Source organism: Calonectris borealis, chromosome 7 (genome assembly GCF_964195595.1).
Source record: "Calonectris borealis chromosome 7, bCalBor7.hap1.2, whole genome shotgun sequence".
NCBI lineage: Eukaryota > Metazoa > Chordata > Aves > Procellariiformes > Procellariidae > Calonectris > Calonectris borealis.
This window is the reverse complement of record NC_134318.1, coordinates 6,116,926-6,140,980: the sequence shown is the minus strand read 5'-3', so window position 1 is coordinate 6,140,980 and position 24,055 is coordinate 6,116,926. Positions and strand designations below refer to the sequence as shown.

Sequence of the window (24,055 nt, the reverse complement as noted above, 5' to 3'; positions counted from 1 at the left end):
CTGCTTTCTTTCCAAGGAAGAAATGGGCTGTGGGGCTCGGGATACAGCCCAGGGAGGGTGACTCCTTGGTGGCAGGGAGGGAGGCCACTGCCAGGCACGCTGGTGTCCCTTGGCAGCTGGCTGCCTGGGAGAAATCGCAGCCCTTATCCCAAAATGCCTTGTTGAAACATCTCCCGTGTTTGCTCCTTCGTGGTTTTAAGCTTCCCAATGCTGGAGGATGGCTGGAGGCAGCCAGGAACGGTTAATCCTGGAAATATTTGATTTCTAGACTTGCCAGAACCAAACTTTGGTAAAAGACGGTGGTAAAAGGGGGTTTGTTGATGTTGGCGATGATGGAGGAGATGGAGCCGAGCGGAGCAGCTTTGGGCTAGGATCAGCATCTCTAAGGACCGTGCTGCTTCTCCCCACCGTGTGGGTGATTTACACGGGGTAGAAGATGGGGGGTCTCCCCACTCGTGTTGGGGCTGCCAGCGTGTTCCCCCCCACCCCGGGATGAGCAGGAACGCTGCTGGGGACACCGGCCATCAGCTGGAGCTGCGAGAAGCACCAAGTGTCAGCATCAGCGTGGGGACCTCGGGGGTGACAATGGGGGGACCCGACCCTCCCCAGGGAGCAAACCTGCTCCGGCTCTCTCCTTGCCTCCCGTGGACTGTCCCCCCGCTGCGCTGCCTTACGCGTGGGGGGGTGCGTGCGGGTACCCCGGTATCCATGGCGATGGGAGGCTGTCCCCCCGCCGCCGCCCCCCCCTCCCGTCTCCGCTGCAGCCGGCGAACAGCCGCAACCGGCGCGGCGGCACCGCGGGACCGGCACCGGGGCTCAGCCCCGGGCGGGGGGCCGGGGGAGGGACGGGGACAAACTCTCCCCCCTCCCCCGCTGGCAGACCCCCCCCCCGCCCGCATGCCAGCGATGCAGCCCCCGGAGCCGGACCGGGCCGGTGGAGGTGAGTACCAAGACCTGATTTATCTTCTTTTATCCCCGAGAAAGGTATCCAGCCCCCCTCCAGACCCCTATTTCACCAGCCCAACCTTTCCCTGCGATGCTTTCCCATGGACAGGCAGGGAGGTGGGTGGCCCATCGCCCCCCCCAGCCGGTACCCCCCCCCCCCCGGTCCCTTGTCACCGCATCCGAGATGAAGGGAGGACACCTCCGTCCATCCCCGGTGCCTGGCAGCCCCTTCTTTTCCTTTCCTCATCTTCCGCCTCGCTTTTGAAACCGCTTGTGATTCCTCATCCATAGGACACCCACCGCCCGCTAATGCTGCAAGACATTGCAGCCCAAAGAGATAAAGTCCAGCAAAGTTTTGGGTTTAATATCACAGGTTTTGGGCAATCTCTTTTGTTATCGCTTCTGCTAACCAAGTCGGTTTGTGCGGGTGCACCTGATGCCGACCGGTCGGAGCATCTTGCCCCAGCAGCCCTGCCTGCTTCCTCGCCTCTCCCAGAGGCTCCGTGCCTGCAAACCCCCCCGCCGCCTTTCTGAAGCCCCGCTGGAAACGCGTTGGCCAAATTCTGCACCCAGGGCAGGGGTATAGAGGCCTCTCTGTGTGCCGGAGCCTCGGGAAAGCCGGTGGTCCCGGCGGCTGGGAAAAGCATCTTGGCTGGCGAGCTGAGCACCAGCACCGGCACGGGGATGGGGGGATGATCCAGCCGCCCACCATGCAGCGGTTTTGCAGTGCTTTCGTAGAACGGGGCTGACCTGCAGGTGGTTAAGCTGAGCCTTAAAGCAAAAATATGCCTTTTTCTACCTTAAAATTGCAGCCTGGGTTTGCCTGGAGTAAGTCCCGTCACCACTGCAGGCAGCTCCTGCCTGCACCCCGCATCCCTGCCTGCACCCCGCATCCCTGCCTGCGTAAAGCTGGGGAAAGCCGAGGGTGGGTGCTGCACAGATCTGCTCCCCCTGTTACATCTGTAGTGACAAAATGCCACCCCCCCTCCATCGGAAGCTCTCACGGTCCCAGATAACGGTCATAATTATGTATAATCCTCGCTCTATATGGAAGGGGAGGGCAGGGTCTCCTCCTCCTCAGCCCGTCTCCCTCGGGTACTGCGGCTTTGCCGGGGAGAAGAAGATTTTAGGGAATCTCAAATTGCAAACCTCGGAAGCGCAGGAGAAGCAGCAGCAGACACCCGGGAGCAGGGATGCTCCCAGGTCGGCCGTGCCGGGGACCCCACAGACACGGCTCCCGCACCGCCGGAGCATTGCGGTGTCGGGACAGGGGTTTCTCTTCTTTGCATCATCCCTAAAAAAATCCCATGAGAACAGGATGTCTTCTGGGCTGCTTTAATTCCTCATCAAAATACTGATATAAAATAATAATTCAGCTGAGGTGCTGCGGTACTTTGGGCCACCTAACCTAACGAGGAGGAGACTTGTTGGGGCACTGAGATGATCCCAGCAGGACACATCCCGGCCAGGCTGGGCACTGGTATAAATATGAAAACCCACCTCCGAGGGCATTAAGAAATGAAGGGAATAATCGCTTTATCCTCTTCCAGCTTCATTTTCCTGCCTTCCCTTCCCCAGGCCCTTCCAACGGCAGCTGGCTCAACTCCACCGCAAGCGAGAGCCACCTCCTGAGAGAGAACTACACCTTCTCAGCGTACTACCAGCACTCCTCCCCCGTGGCCGCCATGTTCATCCTGGCCTACACCTTCATCTTCCTCATGTGCATGATCGGCAACATCCTGGTGTGCTTCATCGTGGTGAAGAACCGCCAGATGCGGACGGTGACCAACATGTTCATCCTCAACTTGGCCATCAGCGACCTGCTGGTGGGCATCTTCTGCATGCCCACTACCTTGGTGGACAACCTCATCACGGGTGAGCGGGGCAGTGGGGGGGGAGAGAAATCGGTGGGGAACATCACCCACCTTCTGCCCCCCACACATGAGGCCACCCCCACCTCTCCTGCCCGTGGGTGCTTTTTTTGGCTGAGGATGAGGAGGGCAGGCGGTGGCCACTCAACACACCTGATGAAAGGTATCATTTCATTTAGACCTACTATTTTAGGGGGAAAAGTCCTTTTTTTTTAAGGTTTTGGACATTTTTTGGCAAAATAAGTATGACCTTAATGCTGCATTTACGTCTTTATTTAAAGTTCAGCTGTTCTCCATCAAGCAGCACTGAAAAAAACCCTCTTCTTCCATCAATCTTCTCCCCGCGCTGGCTCAGCGCTGCCCGTTGACCTTTCCGAAGATAAAGCGCGGCATTGGCATGGTTGGTAGAGTTTAGCCGAAGCAGTAGCCGGGGCACAGGGCAGAGTCTGTATTTATTTATTACGGGGTGTGATTTATTTATTGCCAACGCCTTAGCGGGGGTCAAGAAACAAGATGAAAGCCCTTCTGATCGAGGATCCCAAGGTCGGTCCCCGTGATAACAGCTAGAGCCCTACATAGGGGTAGGAGAAATGACAACTCCTTGAGTTTCTAAGAAGCGTAATACACAGGTTTTTTACCAATTTTGGGTTTTTTCCCCACGCATCTGTACTGCTAAAGGCCATCTCTGTATGAGCCAAAAACGCAGCCCCCCCTTAGGAGCAGGATTTAGCAGCCCAACATGGTGGATGGGGACATCTAGAAAGAGCTGCCGATGGACCCGGCTGAGCCAAAGGCACCTAGAACCTCCGCGGTGTCCCCTCGCAGGTTGGCCCTTCGACAACGCCATGTGCAAAATGAGCGGCTTGGTGCAGGGCATGTCCGTCTCCGCCTCAGTTTTCACGTTGGTGGCCATCGCCGTGGAGAGGTACGTTGGTGCCGGGGATGTGGGGGCATGGGGACTAAGCCACCCCCAGCATGTTCGGGTGTCCTGTGTGGTTTCCATCACGGGAAAACTCCTGGGGATGTCAGGAGCGTGGCCCAGCTCTCCAGGAGGACCTCAGAGCTGTCCATGGGGCATCCCAGCAAGGTGTCCTTCCCCACCTTGGGCTGAAAACACCAAAGCTGGAGAGATCCCAACCTATCTCTGCCACCAAAAGCCATATGTAAAGAGCAACCCACCTTAGCCTCCCTTCCCGCCCCCGGGTCCTGGCCACCCTCCTTCCCCAGGGATATCCCACCAGGTGTCCAAAGCCACCACCGTCTGCCTTCCCACAGGTTTCGCTGCATCGTCCACCCCTTCCGGCAGAAGCTGACACTGAGGAAAGCCCTGGTGACCATCGCCATCATCTGGGTGCTGGCTCTGCTCATCATGTGCCCCGCCGCCATCACCCTGACCGTCACCAGGGAGGAGCACCACTTCATGGTGGACACCTACAACAACTCCTACCCCCTCTACTCCTGTTGGGAGGCCTGGCCTGAGACGGGGATGAGGAGGATCTACACCACCGTCCTCTTCTCCCACATCTACGTGGCCCCCCTCGCCCTCATCGTTGTCATGTACGCCCGCATCGCCTTCAAGCTCTTCAAGTCAACAGCACCTGCCTGCGGCCGAGAGGAGCCGGAGGGGAGGAGAGTCTCCCGGAGGAAGGCCAAGGTCATCAACATGCTCATCATCGTCGCCCTCTTCTTCACCCTCTCCTGGCTGCCCCTCTGGACGTTGATGCTGCTGACGGACTACGGGCGGCTGAGCGAGGGCCAGCTCCGCCTGGTCACCGTCTACGTCTTCCCCTTCGCCCACTGGTTGGCCTTCTTTAACAGCAGCGCCAACCCCATCATCTACGGCTACTTCAACGAGAACTTCCGACGGGGCTTCCAGGAGGCCTTCAGGGCCCCCTTCTGCTCGCCCCACCGCCATCGCCATCGTCACCGCGGGCCCTACGCCCCCAGGAGCCACGGCCGCGGAATCCTCTTCGGCGCCCGCAACCGTGTCTTCACCCAGGCGCGGGCCAGTGACTCACCGCCTGCCTCCGAGTCGGGGCCGTTGGCGCCGCGCCGTGCCGGCGTCTCTGCGTGGGACGGCTGAGCAGCCACGGCCACCGGGCACCTCTGGACCAAGGGCTTGCGGGGTGGAGAACGGGGATCAGCCACGTCATGGGCCATGAGTCATCGAAATAAAGGCGTGTCCTGTTGACGCCATGTCCCTGCCTTGGCTCCTCCGCTTCCCCCAGCAGCGCCGTCCTGGATGAGGGGCAGAGGGGGGCCACCAGCTGAGCCCCCTGGCACCATGGGCCCCCGTGCCCTGCCAGCACCCCCTTTCCCCAGCCCCGGCCAGGGCACGGGGCCGGGGAGCACAGGGAGCGGGGACCGGTGGAGGAGGACATGTGCAAACGGGCTGTCTCGTGCCATGCTTGGCCACGCCATGGAGAACCATGCAGTCCTTTGGTGGACCACACCATGCTATCATGGCCATGCTGGTCCATGCCAAACCATACTGCTATGGTCATGCTGTGCTGGACCAAGCCATGCCGTGCCGGACCATGCCATGCTGCTGTGGCCAAGCTGGACCACACCATGCTGTGCTGGACCAAGCCATGCCGTGCTGGACCATGCGCACCATGCTATCGTGGCCATGCTGGATCATGCCACACCATACCACCATGGCCACACTGGACCACATCATGCTGTGCTGGACCAAGTCACGCTGTGCTGGACCATGCCACACCATGCTATTGTGGCCATGCTGGATCATGCCACATCATGCTGCTGTGGCCAAGCTGGACCACGCCATGCTGTGCTGGACCAAGCCATGCCGTGCTGGACCATGCCACACCATGCTATCGTGGCCATACTGGATCATAGAATCATAGAATCATACAGGTTGGAAAAGACCTCTAAGATCATCAAGTCCAACCGTCAACCCAACACCACCATGCCCACTACACAATGTCCCTAAGGGCCTCATCTACACGTCTTTTAAATACCTCCAGGGATGGTGACTCCATCACTTCCCTGGGCAGCCTGTTCCAAGGCCTGACCACTCTTTCAGTAAAGACATTTCTCCTAATGTCCAGTCTAAACCTCCCCTGGCGCCACTTGAGGCCATTTCCTCTCGTCCTATCGCTGTTACTTGGGAGAAGAGACCAGCACCCACCTCGCTACAACCTCCTTTCAGGCAGTTGTAGAGCGCGATGAGGTCTCCCCTCAGCCTCCTCTTCTCCAGACTAAACAACCCCAGTTCCCTCAGCCGCTCCCCATCAGACTTGTGCTCCAGGCCCTTCACCAGCTTCGTTGCCCTTCTCTGGACACGCTCCAGCACCTCCATGTCCTTCTTGTAGTGAGGGGCCCAGAACTGAACACAGGATTCGAGGTGCGGCCTCACCAGTGCCGAGTACAGGGGCACGATCACCTCCCTGCTCCTGCTGGCCACACCGTTCCTGATACAGGCCAGGATGCCGTTGGCCTTCTTGGCCACCTGAGCACACTGCCGGCTCATGTTCAGCCGCTGTCGACCAGCACCCCCAGGTCCTTTTCCTCCGGGCACTTCCCAGCCGCTCTGCCCCAAGCCTGCAGCGTTGCCTGGGGCTGTTGTGGATCACGCCACACCGTGCTGCTGTGGCCATGCTAGACCACGCCACGCCGTGCAGGGCCGTCCCGTGCCGTGCTACCCAACACCGTGCTGCTGCTCGCCCACGCGCCACGCGGCCGCGCTCCCCCCCCCCCCCCCGCCACGCCACGCGTGGCGTGGCGTGGCGGGGGGGGGGGGGGGGGGGGGAGCGCGGCCGCGTGGCGCGGGGCGGGGCAGGATTGAGCTTGGCGCCTGCGCAGTGCCCGCCCCCCTCGGCCGGGGGGGCGTGGCGCGTCGCGCCTGCGCAGTGCGGCAGCCGGCGGGCTGCGCGCGGCACGATGGCCGGCTACAGCGTGGAGGAGCGCGCCGCGCCTCACAGCTTGGAATACCGGCTCTTCTTCAGTGAGTCCCCACCGCCTTCCCCCTCCTCCTCATCCCCCTCATCCTCCCGGCCCGGGGGTTGGGGGGCCGAGCTCCTCTGGAGGCGCTGGGGGAGCCCCTGCGGCCTGAGCGCGCCCCCCCCCCCGCGCCCCTCACCTGAGGCGTCCCCTCAGGCAGGGCCTGGTGGGGCCTCCCCTCAGACCGAGCCTGATTCGCCCCCCTCTTGCCTTGCAGAGGACGCCGCCGGGCGCTACATCTCCCCCTTCCACGACATCCCCATCTACGCGGACGCCGGCGAGGTAAGAGGGGAGAGGGACCGGCTGCCTTGCGGGGAGTAAGCACCACCGAGCCGGGTGGCTGGTGTGGCCTCGTGGGCTTGGGGGCGGTGACAAGAGCAACCGCTGGAGCTCTGGGCCCGGGGGTGAGTATTTTGTAAGGGAGTGCGGTCCTGCAGGCCTGAAATACCCGAGGGAGGCTCCCAGGTTCTTACGCTGCTTCTCGGCAGGAGCACCCTAACAGAAGCATCGCCAGATCTTGCAAAGAATGGGTGCCCTTCTCTCGCAGTCTCGGCCTCGGGTAGAGTGACGCAGAAGAGAACGGATGATCTCATTCTCGTGTTTGTGTCTGAGATACGAGTGGTTGTCTTGAACATGAAAGGTCCCATGAAAGCGTTTTGGGTTAAAAGAAGCAGTTTTCCGTTTAGCTAAATATCTACATCCACTCCTATGGACGTATATGCTCATGCAGCATGATATTTCAGGCTTGGGTTTTGACTGCAGTAAGGCCGCTTTATGCCTGCAGTGTAACCAGCCGCTGAACAGGAGGTGAGCATGTTAAGTTCTTGCTGTAGCAGCTCCTGGGGACCTCTTGCCTCACCAAAAGTGCAGCTGGGGAACCTGCCGCATGCAGTGATGCAGGGCTTGTACATCCTTCTAGCAGCCAGCGGTTAGTCACATTAGGCTGTTCTGAATCACTGTCTGAAATGCCTCAGCTCTAGGAAACCAAAACGGCTGTGCTTCAGTTTTCACTGAATGCTTTTTCAGTGGTAACGGGGGCTCACTGACTGTGTTCCTTACCTCTGTAGCTCTTCTTTTAACACGTACTGAAAAGCTGTGCAGCTTGAGAAACGTAGTGGATGAACTGTTCTAATGTTCGTGATAGAGAGGTGTAATCTGGAGGTAGAGAGTCGTTATGGGAAAGGAAAAGAGTGTGCAGATTTGAGAGATGAACCTCTCAAAAGTAGCTGATTTAGCTTTGGGGTGCAGGTGTTGTCAGAATACGCTCTGGAAAGTCTGAGGTGGCTTTTGCCTGCTCAGAAGGGAAAAGACGGATTGTAATCATCACGGACAGTGGCGAAGCAGCTTCTGTGGCCGACTGGGAAAGCAGTTTTCAAAAGCAGGTGTCTGACAGGTAACTCGGACAAGGAAAATCCAGATACTACTACGCTATGCAGGCGCTCGCAGAACAGGGAAGGAAAGGGCAGGGGAGTGAGTACAGGGGTGAGGAGGGTTTCTGCGGACTGGTAATGATTAACAAGGGAAACTGGGCTACTGGTGTGCCTTCAGGCACTTGGTGCTGCTTGCCAGCTTCTCCCTGCCAAGTCATTAAGAGGAGCAAGTATCACTGAAGGTCGCAGTCCCCGAAGTTACACAATAGTGCTGATCACATTAGACCTCCTTCTGTTGCTGGAGTGCCTCTCTGCAGAGATTTTCCTCCTTACTTAGCAGGTTCATTACCAGCTATGGTAGGAGCCCAGCTTGGAGCAAAAGGTTGTCTTACTCTCTGGGCCCCTTGATCTTTATCCTTAGACTTCTAAGACACTGAGAGGATTGCAGGGTGTTTTTTTCAGTCTAGGGCTGGGATGTGCTGACCTTATCTGTACCTGTGTGTCTTGGCATTGTGAAGGAATGACCTTGGGCTACTCGCTGGATGTCTTAGACCAAGGCAGATCTGTCAGTTGGACTGTGAGGAAACTGCGAGCCTAACAAAGACGCGCCCCCAAGTCGTCTTTCCTTGCCTGCAAAGCCTCAAGCACCCTGCCTAGCCAGTTCAGATTGCCTCATTCCTTTCCTCGAGTTACTTATAAATAAAAATAGTACAGACCTTTTTACTTTTAAATTGCAAATGAGCAGTGACCCCCTTCAATTAAGGGGATGTAATAAACTTTTGTTAGGGAAGGGTGTGGGCAAAGTCAATGACGTAACAGCACTCGCACGATAGCAATCTAATTATGGCGCAATACAGGTGCGCGGGATTTTGCAATGCTAATACTGCTTAACCTGGGGATTAGAAACCTTGTCTGCTAGGGAACAAGGTTTGACTTTCCAAACAGCAAATGTTAAGGTTCAAGTGTGGAAAAGCTTGTTTTCTTGAAGAGGAGACTCTGGCATTGAACACTCGAGAGTCCTCTCAGCCCAGCTGGAGTCAACAGGAGATGTTTTCCAGTGTCACCCGTAAACTAGATACTGCAAAATGTGGTTCTACGTTTCTCCCCCAGGTCTTTATCCTTGCACCGTGCTGCTAACAAGGTCTGTCGGCTTGGAGGGGGGAAGCTCAGGCATCTCTCCCTACTTCAAGACGGACTAGAATATTTGGGAGTGATGTTCTCAGTTGTTCAGGAGAGTATGTAGGTACCCATATTACGAAATAGATGGCTTACTCCTGTAAGCCGTGTCTCTTTTAAATTGCCAGGGTGGCTTTTGCTGTAGCTTACGTGCATTGTATTTAATAAATACACCTAAAAAATCATTTTGTTATGCCCAGGATAGTTTGTATGCAGCTGTCTTCGATTCATTTAAACCTGCTGTTCCGTAACCTAGGAACATGATGGAGACGGTCATAGGTGGCAACTGATGGAGCATGCGTGGGTAACCTCAGCCTGGCCTTTGCTGGTGCCTTTCATGGGATTCAACTTTGAGTGATGATGTGTGACTGACTGGACTACGGGACTTGTATCAACCGTATCAAAACTGGCACTGGAAAAAAAAAAACAGAAAAAAAGTTATGGTTTTCATGCGACCTGGCTGGTTTTCATGCTTACTTATTTGTGTTCCCTAGTTTAAAGTGTGGTCTTGAGATTCCTTCCCATTCACTGATATTTTGCTTTCTTCAGAATGTGTTCAACATGGTTGTGGAAGTACCTCGATGGACAAATGCTAAAATGGAGGTAACTATATTACAGTTCCTAGCTTAAGTGCTTGAGCTGACCAGTCTATTAATCTTTGGCTTTGCCGATTCTCTCCTCCTCAATTCCACCCCTTGAATCAGAATGGTTTCTAACTTCTCATGTAAATACTTGCTTAACACTAGAGGCCTAGTATGGAAGCTGAGACTTGCAGAAGTTGGAATAACTTGGTATTCTTCTGTGGCTTCTGATTAAAGCAGCATCTTGTGGCTCTCAGCCCCATGTGGTTCTGACATTTGTAAGTCTGCTGAAAAATATATCCCAGGAGATGGCAATGCAACAGGAAATGGAGTTATCCAACATCTGCTGTTGGCCTCAGGGTCAGCTCCTGGTCTCTTGGCTTGTCAGTTAGAAGCCAGCTTCATTAAAAAAAAAAGGCTTGGTTTTTCTTAGAGAGCAAAGTAGAGAGATTTATGTAACTTTTCTTTCAGATTGCAACAAAGGATCCCTTAAACCCAATTAAGCAAGATGTGAAGAAAGGAAAACTGCGCTATGTAGCTAACGTGTTTCCCCATAAGGGTTATATCTGGAATTACGGTGCTATCCCACAGGTACTGTAATTTGCCTCAGTGGTTCATCCTTTCTGGTGGGGAGGAGGGAGGATGCCTGTGTGTGTCTGTGACTACCACTGTATTAATGAGCAAAAGGTCAGCTGAGAGTCTGGTCTGGAACAAGCATTTGCAGCTGCATATATAATCTTGCTAACGAAGAGAACCTGTCAAGAAGGCAGGGGTACTTTTAAGTAGAAACCTGAAGAGGTAGGCTTGTAGCTAATGCTGTAAACAGGCTATTTGAGGATGAGCAGCTGCTGCTAGTGATGTACCTGCCATGTCGCTCCTCTCCTTGGCTGCTCGGCAGTTTGGTTGGTCCGTGTCTTTGGATGAAGGAAGCTGTCATTACACGAGGAACTGGGCATCTGGCAATGCAGTGCCCTCAGTTCCTGCCTGGTGAAGCATAAAGAGCTGAAGTTTTAAGCTAATAGTACAGGATCTTGGTATATGGCTGTATCTTTACAGTTCTTCTTGCAGTGAATTAGCTGACTGGTTTAGACTTTGGATGTGGACAATGAAAATCTGAATAGATCTGAAGACTACCTGTCCCGTCTCTGCCCCTCTTATTGTTCAGAGTCTAAAACACACAGCTAGACTAACGCGTTGAGCTGTTGGATGGTAGCAGATGCCCTGTTCTCAGTGTTGCATCTGAGTGGCAGAAAGGTCACTTGGAAGTCCAGAGACTGCGTGAGGCAGACGTCCGCAGCTGCACACACGCTTTCTCTGAAACGGCTGGCAAGGGGGGACCGACAGATGGTGACACCTGGACACGTGCTCTTAGCTGGCTGGTGACTGCTAGATAAAGAGGAACTTTGGGCAAGGCTGTTTGTCTCTGATGTTCTCTACGGGTTGAGTTTCGTTTAGAGAAATAAATTGTCAGTGACAGTTCACAGGGAAATACACTGAATTTTGTAATTCTAGTCTTGATAGCAGTGCATGTCAAGTGTTTTCTCCAAGTGGCTTAAGACGGTGTTTCGAAGTTGAATTGTTTTCTACTCGAATGTATTCTGGAGCCAGTTTCTTTGTACAGAATTACAGCTTTTGAAGCCTTTGCTCAGTCATGTGTTAGTGGATCAAAAATGTTTGTGCATCAAAGGGACCAAACTTAACACTTCCTCTTTGAGAAGTGCGATAGCGATTGTGAAGAGTCCTTCAGCACCACCCAGGTTTCAGTACATCTTCCTGAATGCATCACGAGGTCTTGACTATACTAGTCATGTCCTGGCACGCAGAAATTTGGGAAGAGCATTCCTTCTTTTTGTATCTCGACAACCTTGGAGGTAGATGCTCCTTATGATGCAGGTGGGCACGGTGTCCTTTCGCTCCTGATCAGAAGCGTGTTTTAAGTTTCTGATTGAAGCTCAAATGCCTTCTGGAGTCCTGTCTTTCAACTTCTACTCACCGCTTGAGGTGAGATGCACTAGGACGCTGGGTAGCACAGGGTATGGGACTCCGCATTCTTATCACTGCTCTAGTGTTACAATGTGTCTTTAATTGTTTAATTAAAAGGAAACAATACACCCTGTCTGTCTTCCATCTCTGTTGGACTGCTATCTGGAGTTCAGGAAACTTCTGTTAAGAAATGAATAGGGAGAGGAACAGGCAGGCAGCCAAATCAGTGAGTGTTCTTTATAGATGTGAACTTCACCTTTATGCAGCTGTGGAAGGGAGGAGGAAGTCTGGAAAGTAGTTGAAAAAAGGTTTGTCAGGGGGAGGGAGCAGCTTACCCTTGGCAAGATAAGACCTTTTAACTTGGATGCAAACTGCATTTGCAGGCACAAGTGAAATAGTAGCCCAACCGCTAGACCTGAAAGCAAGTGAGAAGTGGGCCATCATCTGTATCTTCCAGGCAATTGCATGCCTGAAATAAACCTGCTTTTTGTTTCCTCTTGAAACCTGAGACTTATTCCTGTGGTTTTGGTGGTGGTTTTTTTTTTTTGCAGACTTGGGAAGACCCAGGTCACAAAGATGAAAATACTGGCTGCTGTGGAGATAACGATCCAATTGATGTGTGCGAAATTGGAAGCAAGGTAATGCATTCTAAAGGGTAACTCTTTTGAGACATGTAATTAATGTCTCTGAAGTCAATTATCCGGAGATATTGTTCAGTTCCTACCTCCTCTACCTTAAGAATGTGATGTTTCCCTCCGGTGCCTCTGGAGATGGGTGATGAGATCTTACAGCGCAAGCCTTGTGAGCCAGGCTCCTGAACCGCTGATAAGCGATAGCTGATTTCTGAAGCAGTTTGGCTGCTTGCTGAACTCTCACAGCTTGCACAGTCTCCTGTTGTGCATCCCTTGGATGCATCGGTACCGACAACAAGGTCTTTGTCCTTACAGGTTTGCTCTCGAGGAGAAGTCATCAAAGTGAAGGTGCTGGGCACGCTGGCACTGATTGATGAGGGAGAGACAGACTGGAAGATAATTGCTATCAATGTTGAAGACCCCGAAGCAGACAACTACAATGGTAAATAACAGGAGGGAGGAGCAGGCTTAGTACTTCCCTTTCTCCATTGAGAGCCTGTAGGAAGCTTTCAAGACGGGACACGGGCTTGCTCCTTCTATGCCACGGTATTCATCAGATGTGATACTGGAAGAACAGCAGAATAGGACGTTATCAATCCTCTAACAAAACATTTTACTGCTGTTTATCCCAAATTGTCAGTACGCTGCATGGCCTGGCGTCTCAAAGAAGAGGGTGGCTGTACAGCCTGTCCTCTGAGTGGAAGAAAAGGGGTTGTCCAGTAAGTCTCTAATCAAAGCTGTTTCAACGTGCCCATGCTCCTGGGGGCAATCAGGGGATACTGTGAAGATGAAACACTAACTTTCCTGTGCAGATACCCACTCTTGTGTCTTTACTGTAACCTGTCTGAACTGTTCCTAAGGCTACTTGAGGAGGGGCTGAAAGAGGGGCAGCTCAGAAGAGCAGGGTAGTAGCTAAGTAACTTCTGTTACTAGATCTGGCTGACAAACCTTTTCTCCATGGCTAGATATCAATGATGTCAGAAGGATGAAACCTGGATACTTAGAAGCTACAGTGGACTGGTTCAGAAGATACAAAGTACCTGATGGAAAGCCAGAAAACCAGTTTGCTTTTAATGGTGAATTTAAAAACAAGGTAGGATCGCCTTTCTTCATTACTGTGAGCGTGCAAAGGCACGCTGTCCAAAACCTGAGCTCAAAGTGCATGGGGACGCAAATGAGTAGTCGCTGAGAGAATGGGTTTCTACGGGCTGCTGATAGCCGACTTCATTCTTCCTGCTGTTTTTCCAGCCTACCATTCTGCTTGTTTCTAGCCCAGCGCTTGCAGGAGTACTCGGAGAAAAAGCGTAGGGTTATCACCTGGCTGCTGTTGGGTATGATCAGTTTTTCTTCTAGATGACATTCATGTGAGATCACTTCAGGGCTGGGAACCCCTGTGTCAGAACCAGGATGGAAAACGCCAGGTTTATTTGCTCCTGCTCCGGAGCAAAGGGTGCTTGACATCACCCTTTGCCTTCCTTGCTCACTGGCTTTGTTCCGCTGCAGCCTGTTGCAAGCTGACTACTCAGGAGTTAAAATGCTTCTTCCTTCAGGCGTAAAATGTTCCCTCACGCCCTTTGAGTAAGGCTCTGCCTCGGCAGCGTTATTCCTCTGCCTCTTCTCTGGGGTGGGTCAGATAACTTACTGCTCCCGAACGGGAGAAATCCTGCTTCTGCAGCCTCCCTCCTGCCAGTCCTGGTATGCCGTGAGCGGGTTAGTGAGGTGACTCGACTCCCAGGGCTCCAGGGTTGGTGCAGAGAAGGGGGGGCCTGCAAAGCCTGGTGTGGGAAGGGAGGGAAGGGGTAAGGGGGAAAAATGGAAGTCACGTGGGAGTGGACTTGTCCCCTTCGACCGTAGCACGGCACTAGGTTGGGTGGGCTGGGACATCTCGCTGCTCCTCAGGATGGGTGAAACCGGAATCAAGGGTAAGGCGGAAAGCAGGGGCGAAGAACCTCACACATGTTCCTGCAGTGGTTTATTTGGCTCTGTGTGGTATCAAACCAGGATATTTATTGCTGGTGTTCATGCTAACAATGAATTGTGTGTGCTTCTTTCTCCAGCTGACAGTATATGCTTGAGCATATACTAATTTTTTAAAGGAAAAAAGCTGCGGTATGCTTGGAAGCAGATTCATTTTTAAATAGTTGCAAAGCTAGATTAGGTGCATGTCTCTTCCTGTTGATCTGCACAGCAGCTGAATGATTTGCCTGGAGTGGAAGAAAGCTCGCAGATAGGTCAGGATCAACTAGCTGCCGAAGACAAACCGAGTGGGAGGAGCAGCGGGGTGGAGGTGCTTTTATAATATAGCACTGGCCCGAGACTAGAATATCTGCGTTCAGTTTCTTTTGGCTTCAAGCTCACTAGGTGACCTTGGCGTATCCTCCCATCTTGAAAGTAAAACAACTGGTATTATAAAATCCCTGTTGTTCAGCTGTTGTGCTCTGGGAGGTTGCTGTTATTCCTGAAAGGCGCAGTAATGGAAGAGATCTCTCTGAGTCCCTTCCAGAGTCAGAAACTATCTAAAATCAGCCTATATAAATACTGGCCTCTTGTTCCATGTAAGCGATAGTCTGGAGAAAATGGCCTAGCGCTTACACATAACATGATGTTTGTTCTCATCTTCAACTTCAGGATTTTGCGGTGAACATCATCAAAACCACTCATGAACACTGGAAAGCTTTAATAGGGAAGAAAGCTGACGGAGGGGAGATCAACTGGTAGGTTAATGCTTGTGGTACTCTGCGCCTTCCTTTCCCCTAAACAAATAACCCTGAAACTTCCTTTCCTGAGCGGTGCCATGCTTTCCCTTAGCTGCTGGCTGTCTCCGCAGGCCTTCCCCTTCAACTTGGCAACTATAACAATGATTCTTAATATTCTGTTATTTAATACTCTTGGGGGAGAGACTTGGCTTTCACCTTCTCACAAGCGACCTTTCTCTCCTAGCACAAATCTGACGGTGTCCGACAGCCCTTTCTGCTGTAGTCAAGAGTGTGCAAAAGCTACTGTGGATGCAGTAAGTACAAATCTGAGTGTCCTACCCCCAACATCAGTGTTGGGCAGAACGATACGGTTTGTGTGGTACCGTAAACTCTCCTCGCTGTGTGAATAGCGCATTGTGTGCTCAGAATTTTTTGGATGACTGAACCAGCACCTGTTTCTGGTTAAATAGGATGGATGAGGAGCAAGCCAGACGTTCCTCCAGAGGCTTCTCCTTGCCCTTAGTCATCTGGGAGATGGAATCCAAAACAGAGTTTGCGTGAAGGGCTAAACTTCTGGACCGTAGCTTGGCTGTCAGCTGTTCAGAGGGTGTTTAAATATTTGGCCTTCCAAGAGTTTCACAGCACAGATCACCCTTTGAGAAGAGAAAGTCTAATTTCTGAGAGCCTTGCAGCCAGGGAGCTTGCATCTTTTGCAAGGAAAAGCTTGAATTTCCCAGTGTAGTACCCCTACAGTTTCAGGACTTATCCGCGTCTCCCCAGGCTTGTGAAGTACTGTTGTTGGCAACTCGAAAGGGGTTAGAGGAATGGGAGAGGAAAATCAAAATGCAAATGTTGCCTCAGTGTGTGGAAAGGTCACTGGAAACCGGAGTCTCTCCATAGCCGCCTATCATCGTCTTGGTTTTAAAAGGGCTTGTATCCTCTGGTGGTATCCGAATTACTTTATTAAGTTTTTGAAAATGTAACCCTCGTGGAGGATGTGTCACCAGCTAGGGACCCTTGTCTGTCTTTGGTTGCTAAACATCGGGTGAAAACTCTTCAGAGAAGTTTTTCGAGAGTCCTTTGTACTTCTATTCCACCATCACACTGTAGGCTTAAAAAAAGCAGGCTGCCTGCAGCTGTACGGACGCTGGAGCGGTAACTGCGTGTGGTGAGAAGCAGATGGCACTGCAGCCTGTGCTTAGAGCAGAGCACCGCCGGCATGTAGGACATGTGCGGAATGAGGAGGCTGTGGGCATGGCAGCACTCACGCCGCACGTCAGCTCATTTATTCCCTCACAGCTGACCAGCACTGGCTGCCGCCGCCCCGTTTACACTGCTTAGACCTTAAACTGTGCTCGGTAAAGACTTGTGCAGCTCTAAATGGTGTCCAGTGAGGCGTAAGGGCAACCTCTGTCAGCAGTTGCTATCGGCTAATACACTTCTCGTTTCAGGCACCGCCGTGTAAAGCTGCCAACCCGATCCCACCCGAAGGTAAGTCTCAACCCGCGCTTATGTTCCAGTGCAGAGTGGAGGCTTCCTCAAGGGAATTACCAATAGGAAAATGAGGGTCTTAACTGATAGCTGGGTATGGCTGTAGCACTAGGAGAAATGGAGGACCTTGTTGGACTTCCCTTGTGTCAGTAATGCTGTTTAATTCCTGAATAACTTCTGTGGTTGCCTTATTTCCTTGTTTGGGTACGTGAGGCGGGTAAATGAGCGGTGAGTAGGAGACCTGAGGTGCCACAGTTTGCTCCAGAAGAGATTAGATTTATAGCAGGTCCTGAAAGAGCCGCACTGCCGAGGACTGACGTGCAGCGTTAGCAGGAGAGCGGTTTTAGTTCCTCCGAAACAGGGGTTTCATCAGTATCCTCAGCGCAGGCAAGCGAGGAAGGGAATGACTCCCTACTTGCGCAGAGCAGAGGCAGAAACCGGTCGCGCGTTGGTGCTTCGGTTGCCGCTGAACCCACTGATGGGAGATCTGTCACTGAACAAGCGTCCGCTGCGAGCTGGTAGCGAGCCTTTGGATGCCTCGGGACGCGGCTCCATCAGAAAACAACGGCTGCGGGAGGAATCCTCGCTCGGCTGTCGTCTTTTCCTTCTGCGCGAGGTGGCCACGGGCACCTTGCACGCCAAGTCCGGACCGGAGGGAAGCCGAGCTGGCTCTGGCTTGCCTTCCTCGCCTGAACTGAGTCACCTGTAGACCGAGCGAGGGTGACTTCTTCAGGAAAACAAACACACGTAGACAGGGCCGCAGGAGAACCTGTTGGGTGCGTGGCGGTGGTGTTGACGGGGGCGGGAGGAAGCCCCTGCGCTGGCGGTGACGCAGTGCCCTGTGACTACTTAATAAGCGGGTTGGCTAACAGAGGACTAACCCCCTCTGGTTTTTTTTTTTTTTTTCCCTGCCCCACACAGTTGACAAGTGGTTCTACTACCAGAAGAACTAAGGCCTGAGGATGGGTGGCGAGACAGCCGTGTCCTTCCCACCAAGGAGTCGCCGCGTGCAGGAATAGACCAGAAAAATAGCTTCAGTGTCAACAACAGACCTTGCCTGCACCTTTGCCGATTAGAATTACCTATCTAGCAGTGACGTGTCTGCTGTATCAAGGTCTTGTGGAGGCTAGAAGACATAATTTATAAAATCAAAACACCCTGCTTGTGCGTGGTCGTACAGTGTACTTTGTAAATCGCGACGGAAGATCGTTCGCCTGGTACGCGTATGGATGCTATAAATAAAAACTACTGAAACCGAACTCTGCCGGGCTCCTCCTTCCCTGCCTGTAAGGAAGCCGAGGGGTGACCAGCGGCCCTTAGAGGGGTCTGTGCTGCGGGTTGGTAGCGCGCGGGGTTGTTTTGGGGAGGATTTATCGGGTAACGCGCTATCGTGTCCCTCGACGATGTGACTTGGTCCGGCCTCGAACCCGCGTCCTCCGCGTTCAGCGCGGACCCGCCGGTGGGCGGCCTCGAACCCGTGGCGTCAGACGCACGCCGCCAGCGCGGCGAAGCCGCCGGGCCGGAAGTGGAGAGGGGAGGGGGGCGAGCGTGGCGACGTATTTCCGGCGGGGAGCTGGCGGCTGCCGAGGAGGGGAGTCGGTGGCCCGGGGGTGAGCCGTGGCGGGGGCCGGGCCGGGCCGCGGGGAAGCGGGGGGCGAGCGGGGCGGCCGGGGGCGGCGGGGGGTGACACGCAGGCAGGGGCGGGGCGGGGGCTAGGCCGCGCCGCCCACCCTTGAGGCCGCGGCCGAGGGACGCCGCTCCCCCCTCAACGACCCCCGCCGCCGCCCCGGCGGCGGGGGTCGTTGAGGGGGGAGCGGCGTCCCTCGGCCGCGGCCTTGTGCCGGCCGGCATCCCGCGGGCTGTGGGGGGCACGCAGCCGGTTTCCAGCAAGCGCTAAGATCCGTAATTCTGATTTTTTTTTTTTTATCCCCGCAGGCGATTAATCTTCAGCCATGTCTTTTATTTTCGAATGGCTCTACAACGGCTTCAGCAGCGTGCTGCAATTTTTAGGTAATGCCGCCTCGCGTTAGGCTCCAGGCTTGTGCCGGTTGCCAAGATGGCTTAAAAGTTCGGGCTTAAAGCGTATCTCTTTCGGAGGGCGAGATATCTATAAAGTCTGGCGAAGAAAGCTGCAAATCATCTAAGTTGTTTTTTGCGCTAGGAGGAAGAACTTTGAGAATAATTTGGCTCCCACTCAATCTTTCCCTTGCCCTAGCTGCCTTGTCAGGGAGGGAACCCCGTCCTCCTCCTCCCGGTATGCGAGCTCACCAGCTCTGCCAGAGCTCGCCCTTATTTCTCGCTGCTGCGGCTGGTTGGCTTGCTTCTCCCTCAAATGCTCGCTTCCCATTACCCGCCGCGGCGTGCCTGGAGCAGCGGCTGGCCGCTGACTAACACCCCCCAGCGCCATCCGGCTTGAAGGCTTTTTGCTGGCCAAAACATTGCCCAATCTAGGGTGACCTGCGCAGCTGGGCTGGGGCGAGTGGCCCTTTCCTGAGGTGCGGGCGATGGCGAAGCTCCTCCCGCCAGAGTTGTGAATTCCAGCGGAGGTCCTTGCTGGAGGACGGGGTGCTTTCCGTCCGGAGCGTAGGGAGGGATGAGAAAAAGTCCTGTTGGAAACCTAAGGGAACTTTTCTGCGGCAGATGCATACCTAGAAGTGGAAAAAAAATCAGTTTATCTAAAGAAAATGATGTGTTGTTTCATGCTTTGCACTTTTTCTTCAGCAACTTGCTGCTATCTTTTACGAGTTTATTCAATTTTCACATTTAAATACCCCCTTGGGGCGACAGATTGATCCATCACCCATTGCACATAGGTGATACTTTGCTGCACGCTCTTCTGCGAGGATGTATCTGAGAAAAGAATACATTACTCACAGAAATACGAGCTTAGAAAATGTCCGTTGTTGTAGATGTTACCTCGCACTGCCTTGGTAAAAGGCGGTTCACACTGTTCTTTTCCGTGCCGTTCTGTGTCCGTGCTGGAAGGGCTGCAAATGCGCAGGTGGCAGTATAGCTCTGGGAGAGGGGGTCGTATATAAAGAGCGGCAAGCGTCGCCGCGTTTCTGCTCGCGTGCCGAGATAAACCTGCTGGAGTTTTTCTCGCTTGTTCGTTTTCCTTCCAGGTTTGTACAAGAAATCTGGAAAACTTGTGTTCCTGGGCTTGGATAACGCAGGCAAAACCACTCTGCTGCACATGCTGAAAGACGACAGGCTGGGTCAGCATGTCCCGACACTACATCCCAGTAAGTCTGCCAGCGACTGAGCCCCGCCTGCCTCGTGGTGTGGTTTTTCCTCTTTAATTTTGGGAGCACGGTGTTGAAAGGTGCCTCAGTGATAGCTCTGCATTGGGGCGACAGACTTTAAGAGACTTAAAACTGCATCTGAGGTTGCGTTGGCACGATGGTTGCCCGAGCTGAAATGGGATTTGCATTTTCCTCTCAAATATAAAACGGAGAGCCCGAGCACTGGCGTGGTTCAGTGAATACGACGTGCCTGTCTTGGGGAGGGAGTGGGTTTCTAATGAAAAGTGTAATAAAGTGTGATGCAGGTTGATAAGGTTGTGCTTAAGTAAGGAGGTAGGACAAATTATTTTCTCCCGCTTGTGATTTTGTGAAACAACTCCGTTTCAGTGGCTGAATTCTACAGGAAATGCAGGGAATTCCTGAGTTCTACAGGATATCTTATATGAGGAGTGTATGTGATGTTAACAAGCGTCCCCACGAAATTCTATCCGTGACAGCTTCTTTATTTTCCTGCAACACGGCCTTATTTTTACTTTTCAGCATCAGAGGAGCTGACGATTGCTGGAATGACCTTTACGACTTTTGATCTGGGTGGACACGAACAAGGTAAAAGTGACGTTGCTGAGTGGGAGACACCAAGTGAGGTTAATTTTCTGATTCCGGTGATGTTCTCCAGCCACTTTAAGAAAAATCTACCGAAAAGCGATACTGTAAAGTGATGGCAATTAGCAATACCCAGTTATTTGTTCCCTGAAATTGTTTATGGAGCAATATGTGGAAATAACCTCCTGGCTGTAGCGTATTGGTGGTTCAATATTTCTGCTTAATTCTGGCAGTTTGGAAAAAAAATGCTGCCAGTTCATGCTCTGCTGCCTGAAATATTTTTAGCCGTGGAAGACTTGAGCGTCATAGGCTTATTCTTCTGAATAACTGCTGAATTTTTATTTTTTAGACTTTCTAGAGGTTCTAAGAAAAGGTTTTCTGCCCTTTTTTTTTTAATACACAAAAACATAGGAAGAAAGAAACCCTGGCTAACAGGGCGGCCTCGGTTGCTGCTGCTTACTGACGAAAGCAGAGCGCGCGTAAGCGGCTCTCCGAACCGCCTGGCTCGCGGCCTCAGCCAGTCCCCTCACCAGAAGGTCTCACGCTGCCTGGAAATCCTGACCGAGAGGGTGGCTCCCGCTTTTGGGTGCCGTTTCCCTGTTGCTCCGGCTAGCGTTTTCACAGGGGGGTGTTTGTCGCTTCTGTGTTCCAGCTCGCCGGGTCTGGAAGAACTACCTGCCGGCCATCAATGGGATCGTCTTCCTGGTGGACTGCGCAGATCACTCGCGTCTTATGGAATCCAAAGTTGAGCTTAATGTAAATATACTTTTCTTTTTTTTCCTTCCCCAAGACGTCTGAATAGCTAAATTATAAATAATATTCTTCTTTTTTGGGCTGGAACTTGCGCACAGCGCATTTTGAGAGTCTCGTGCTTTGGATTTGCACTTCCAGTGCACCTTTGACGCCAGCGATGCGGTGTCCAAAGCGTGTGCTTGTAGAAATTTGCACGTTACCTTATGCAGGGACCGGATCAGTATGGATTTGTAAGTATACTCTCCCGGGGCGGGAGAAGCCTGGATGCCCTTACTCTTGAGCAGCCTTTGAAGAAGTTTTGAAACGGCCCGTGGGTTTAGATGGGAGCTGCTTCTGAGAAACCTTTCCAGAGGGACTCCTCTTCCTCAGGAGTGCTGTAGCACCAAAAAATAGCCCTCGTTGGTCACAGAACTTAAAGGAAAATATTTTCTTCAAGCAGTGGATGTTTTTTCTGCCTCTGCTTAACTCTTCTTCCGTCTTGCACGCAGGCGCTAATGACAGATGAAACAATATCCAACGTGCCAATCCTTATCTTGGGTAACAAAATCGACAGACCGGAGGCCATCAGCGAGGAGAAACTGCGGGAGATCTTTGGGCTCTACGGACAGACCACCGGCAAGGTAGGGAGGCATCCAAACCTCGCATCGTCCGCAAGGCCTTGCGCGTTTCGTTGCAGAATGAGGCTCCGTCTAGAAAGTAATTGGGGCGTTACCGTGAATTTGTCCACAACGTTGACCAAGCTGAATCTTTAACACCACCACCCTTGGGCAGGTTTTGAAACTGCCAGAATTGTGCAAAACATGGTACCTCTGCAGTGATTAGGGAATTAGGAGTTGACCTGGTGTTTTAACACCTCGTCTGGCTCTTCTGGTCTCGTTACTCTGCATTTCCGTCCAGTTACCCGTCTAATCATTTTTTCAGCGTTTAAAAAAAAGCACAGTTAGAGAGAATTGATCAGAAATGCTGGGCGACGGTAGTAAAACACTGCAAGACTTCTCTTGGCGCTTGCTTATCCGCGCGGTGACGCTTGCTTCTTGCATCGCGCTGCCGAGTATCGCAGGTACATCCGACCGTGCCTCGAAAATGGGTTTGCTTCGGTGTTTCTAAGGCCCCTTCTCCCACACCGCTGGCTCCGAAAGTCCTGCGGGCAGGGGTGGCGTGCCGCAGGGAGGGGACATCCCCTGGGGCCAGAGGGGTTTCCCTAGGCTGGTGGTGACCGCTGCGTGCTTCCCAGGGGTGCGGTTCTGACTTCCCTTTGGATTTCCCTAGGGAAACGTGCCACTGAAAGACCTGAACGCGCGTCCCATGGAGGTGTTCATGTGCAGCGTGCTGAAGAGGCAAGGCTATGGCGAAGGCTTCCGTTGGCTATCGCAGTACATTGACTGATACTTGGACGGACACGAGAGTTTTACTCCTCTGGACTGATCCTGTTCACAGCTTCCTATGGACTTTTCTATTAGAACACGGAAGGCTTTCCAACCGCATACCGGCATTGACCAAGAGACTCCTGGTTTTCGGCTGCCCTATCGCACAGTGGTGACACCACTCTTTTCCACGTGACGGGGAGACGGCACCGTTCCGCACGCGGGTGCGAGGTGTCCCTTTCAGTTCGGTTACAGCGGGGCTGGTGTGGTCTGGGAAGTAAAACTCTGCACGCTGCACGGTAACGGCTGAAAAAGAGAGCACGTCTCACCACTGTGGTTAATCGACTTAAAAAGAAAAAGAAAAAGCAATTATATTTTTTAAAGAAAGTGTTAATGTAAACAGCGTCCCTTCTAACTTTTTAGTTTAACGTTCATCTTGTTTAGTCTGGAGTCTGGTTAGGGTTTTTTAAAAATATATTTAACGATATTTAGGTATTTCACAAATTACTGAACCAAGGTATCACGGTATTAGAAGTCCTCAATAAACATAGCATTTGGGCTTAACTGAGCTGTAGGGTGGCTGTGCTGCGTCACGCTGACCGACGACCAAGAGGGTGCCCTTGGGACCGACGCGCGCCATGGGAGCTGCTTTAGTCTACGGGGAGTTTTCCCGCTGGAGAGGAGCAGCCGCGAGCGCAGCCGGTTCCACTGTTCGGATGTGGTGACCGGCGCTCGCTGCCGGCGGGACGGGGCCGCCCGGCTCCCCCGCAGCCGCGCTGAGCTCCACGCCGGGCCCCTCGGTCGAGGACGTCGAATCCTCTCGCTGCGCCGTCACAGTAAGAACCACGAAGCTGTTTTGGTGGTTGTAGCGTGGAAGTGTTTGACATTTGCATATCATGGGGTTATTAATGTAGACTAAACCAGTTTCTTTTATACTCGACGGATTTTTTGTCTGGAGTTTCATTACTGTCTAGCGCTCGTTTTCAGTTCAATAAAGACCTGTCTTTCTCCTCCGAAGGGGGTAGCGATCCTGGGTTTAACCTGGCGCTGGCCGCGCGGCCGTTCCGCAGCCGAGCGCGCGTGCCTGGTGTAGCCGTCCCTGGGGGGGAAAAACAAAAGGCAAGCGGGAAGAACAACCTCGCTGTCGCCGAGTCGTCTTCCTCGGGCAGCCTGCACCCTCCCTGGCAGCCACCAGCGCTTGACATCGACTTACCGGCTCGGCCCAGGCGTGAAACCGCCTTTAACCTCTCCCCGGAGCAGCCGTAAGCATTACCGCGAGGCTTCGGCAGGCGACGCAGCCGCAGGACGGATCCGCGCCCAGGCGGAGCGGAGCCTCCGCTGCAAAATGGCCACGCGCCTTTCTTGGAGAAAGGCGAAGCGGGGGA

General features: G+C 53.1%; 3 protein-coding genes across 5 annotated transcripts; all 3 read left to right on the top strand.

Annotated features, from left to right (window-relative positions):
* The first annotated feature begins 708 nt into the window (after positions 1-708).
* NPFFR1 (neuropeptide FF receptor 1) lies at positions 709-4,899 on the top strand. Its single transcript, XM_075155412.1, is given in 6 exon segments — positions 709-729; positions 731-866; positions 869-940; positions 2,524-2,820; positions 3,642-3,741; positions 4,092-4,899. Coding segments are annotated over 6 exon segments (1,434 nt in total).
* Positions 4,900-6,546: 1,647 nt separating this feature from the next.
* Positions 6,547-17,967, top strand: PPA1 (inorganic pyrophosphatase 1). 2 transcript variants are annotated; one of them, XM_075154149.1, is made up of 11 exons: positions 6,547-6,783; positions 6,997-7,061; positions 9,875-9,928; positions 10,378-10,497; positions 12,441-12,527; positions 12,837-12,963; positions 13,487-13,614; positions 15,150-15,235; positions 15,462-15,531; positions 16,669-16,708; positions 17,630-17,967. In XM_075154149.1, exons 1-11 carry the CDS (start codon positions 6,720-6,722, stop codon positions 17,659-17,661), a joined length of 873 nt encoding a protein of 290 aa, XP_075010250.1. In that variant the 5' UTR covers positions 6,547-6,719; the 3' UTR covers positions 17,662-17,967. The 2 variants fall into 2 exon arrangements, with proteins under 2 accessions (XP_075010250.1, XP_075010251.1); XM_075154150.1 differs by lacking the exons at positions 16,669-16,708; positions 17,630-17,967 and adding an exon at positions 16,328-16,658 and having other exon boundaries at positions 6,680-6,783.
* Positions 17,836-23,614, top strand: SAR1A (secretion associated Ras related GTPase 1A). Of its 2 annotated transcripts, none has more exons than XM_075154152.1 (7): positions 17,836-17,925; positions 18,644-18,718; positions 19,831-19,950; positions 20,491-20,556; positions 21,206-21,309; positions 21,795-21,926; positions 22,576-23,614. In XM_075154152.1, exons 2-7 carry the CDS (start codon positions 18,661-18,663, stop codon positions 22,690-22,692), a joined length of 597 nt encoding a protein of 198 aa, XP_075010253.1. In that variant the 5' UTR covers positions 17,836-17,925; positions 18,644-18,660; the 3' UTR covers positions 22,693-23,614. The 2 variants fall into 2 exon arrangements, with proteins under 2 accessions (XP_075010253.1, XP_075010252.1); XM_075154151.1 differs by lacking the exon at positions 17,836-17,925 and adding an exon at positions 18,231-18,318.
* The last annotated feature ends 441 nt before the right edge of the window (positions 23,615-24,055 follow it).

What these genes read in the sequence shown, in the direction of transcription:
- PPA1 (XM_075154149.1), top strand. Translation starts at nt 6,720, where the DNA reads ATGGCCGGCTACAGCGTGGAGGAGCGCGCCGCGCCTCACAGCTTGGAA. An exon ending in GGACAAATGCTAAAATGGAG is followed by an intron (nt 9,929 to 10,377) that starts GTAACTATATTA and finishes CTTTTCTTTCAG; the next exon opens with ATTGCAACAAAGGATCCCTT. An exon ending in ATGGTGAATTTAAAAACAAG is followed by an intron (nt 13,615 to 15,149) that starts GTAGGATCGCCT and finishes CTTCAACTTCAG; the next exon opens with GATTTTGCGGTGAACATCAT.
- SAR1A (XM_075154152.1), top strand. Translation starts at nt 18,661, where the DNA reads ATGTCTTTTATTTTCGAATGGCTCTACAACGGCTTCAGCAGCGTGCTG. An exon ending in TGTCCCGACACTACATCCCA is followed by an intron (nt 19,951 to 20,490) that starts GTAAGTCTGCCA and finishes TTTACTTTTCAG; the next exon opens with CATCAGAGGAGCTGACGATT. An exon ending in AATCCAAAGTTGAGCTTAAT is followed by an intron (nt 21,310 to 21,794) that starts GTAAATATACTT and finishes TCTTGCACGCAG; the next exon opens with GCGCTAATGACAGATGAAAC.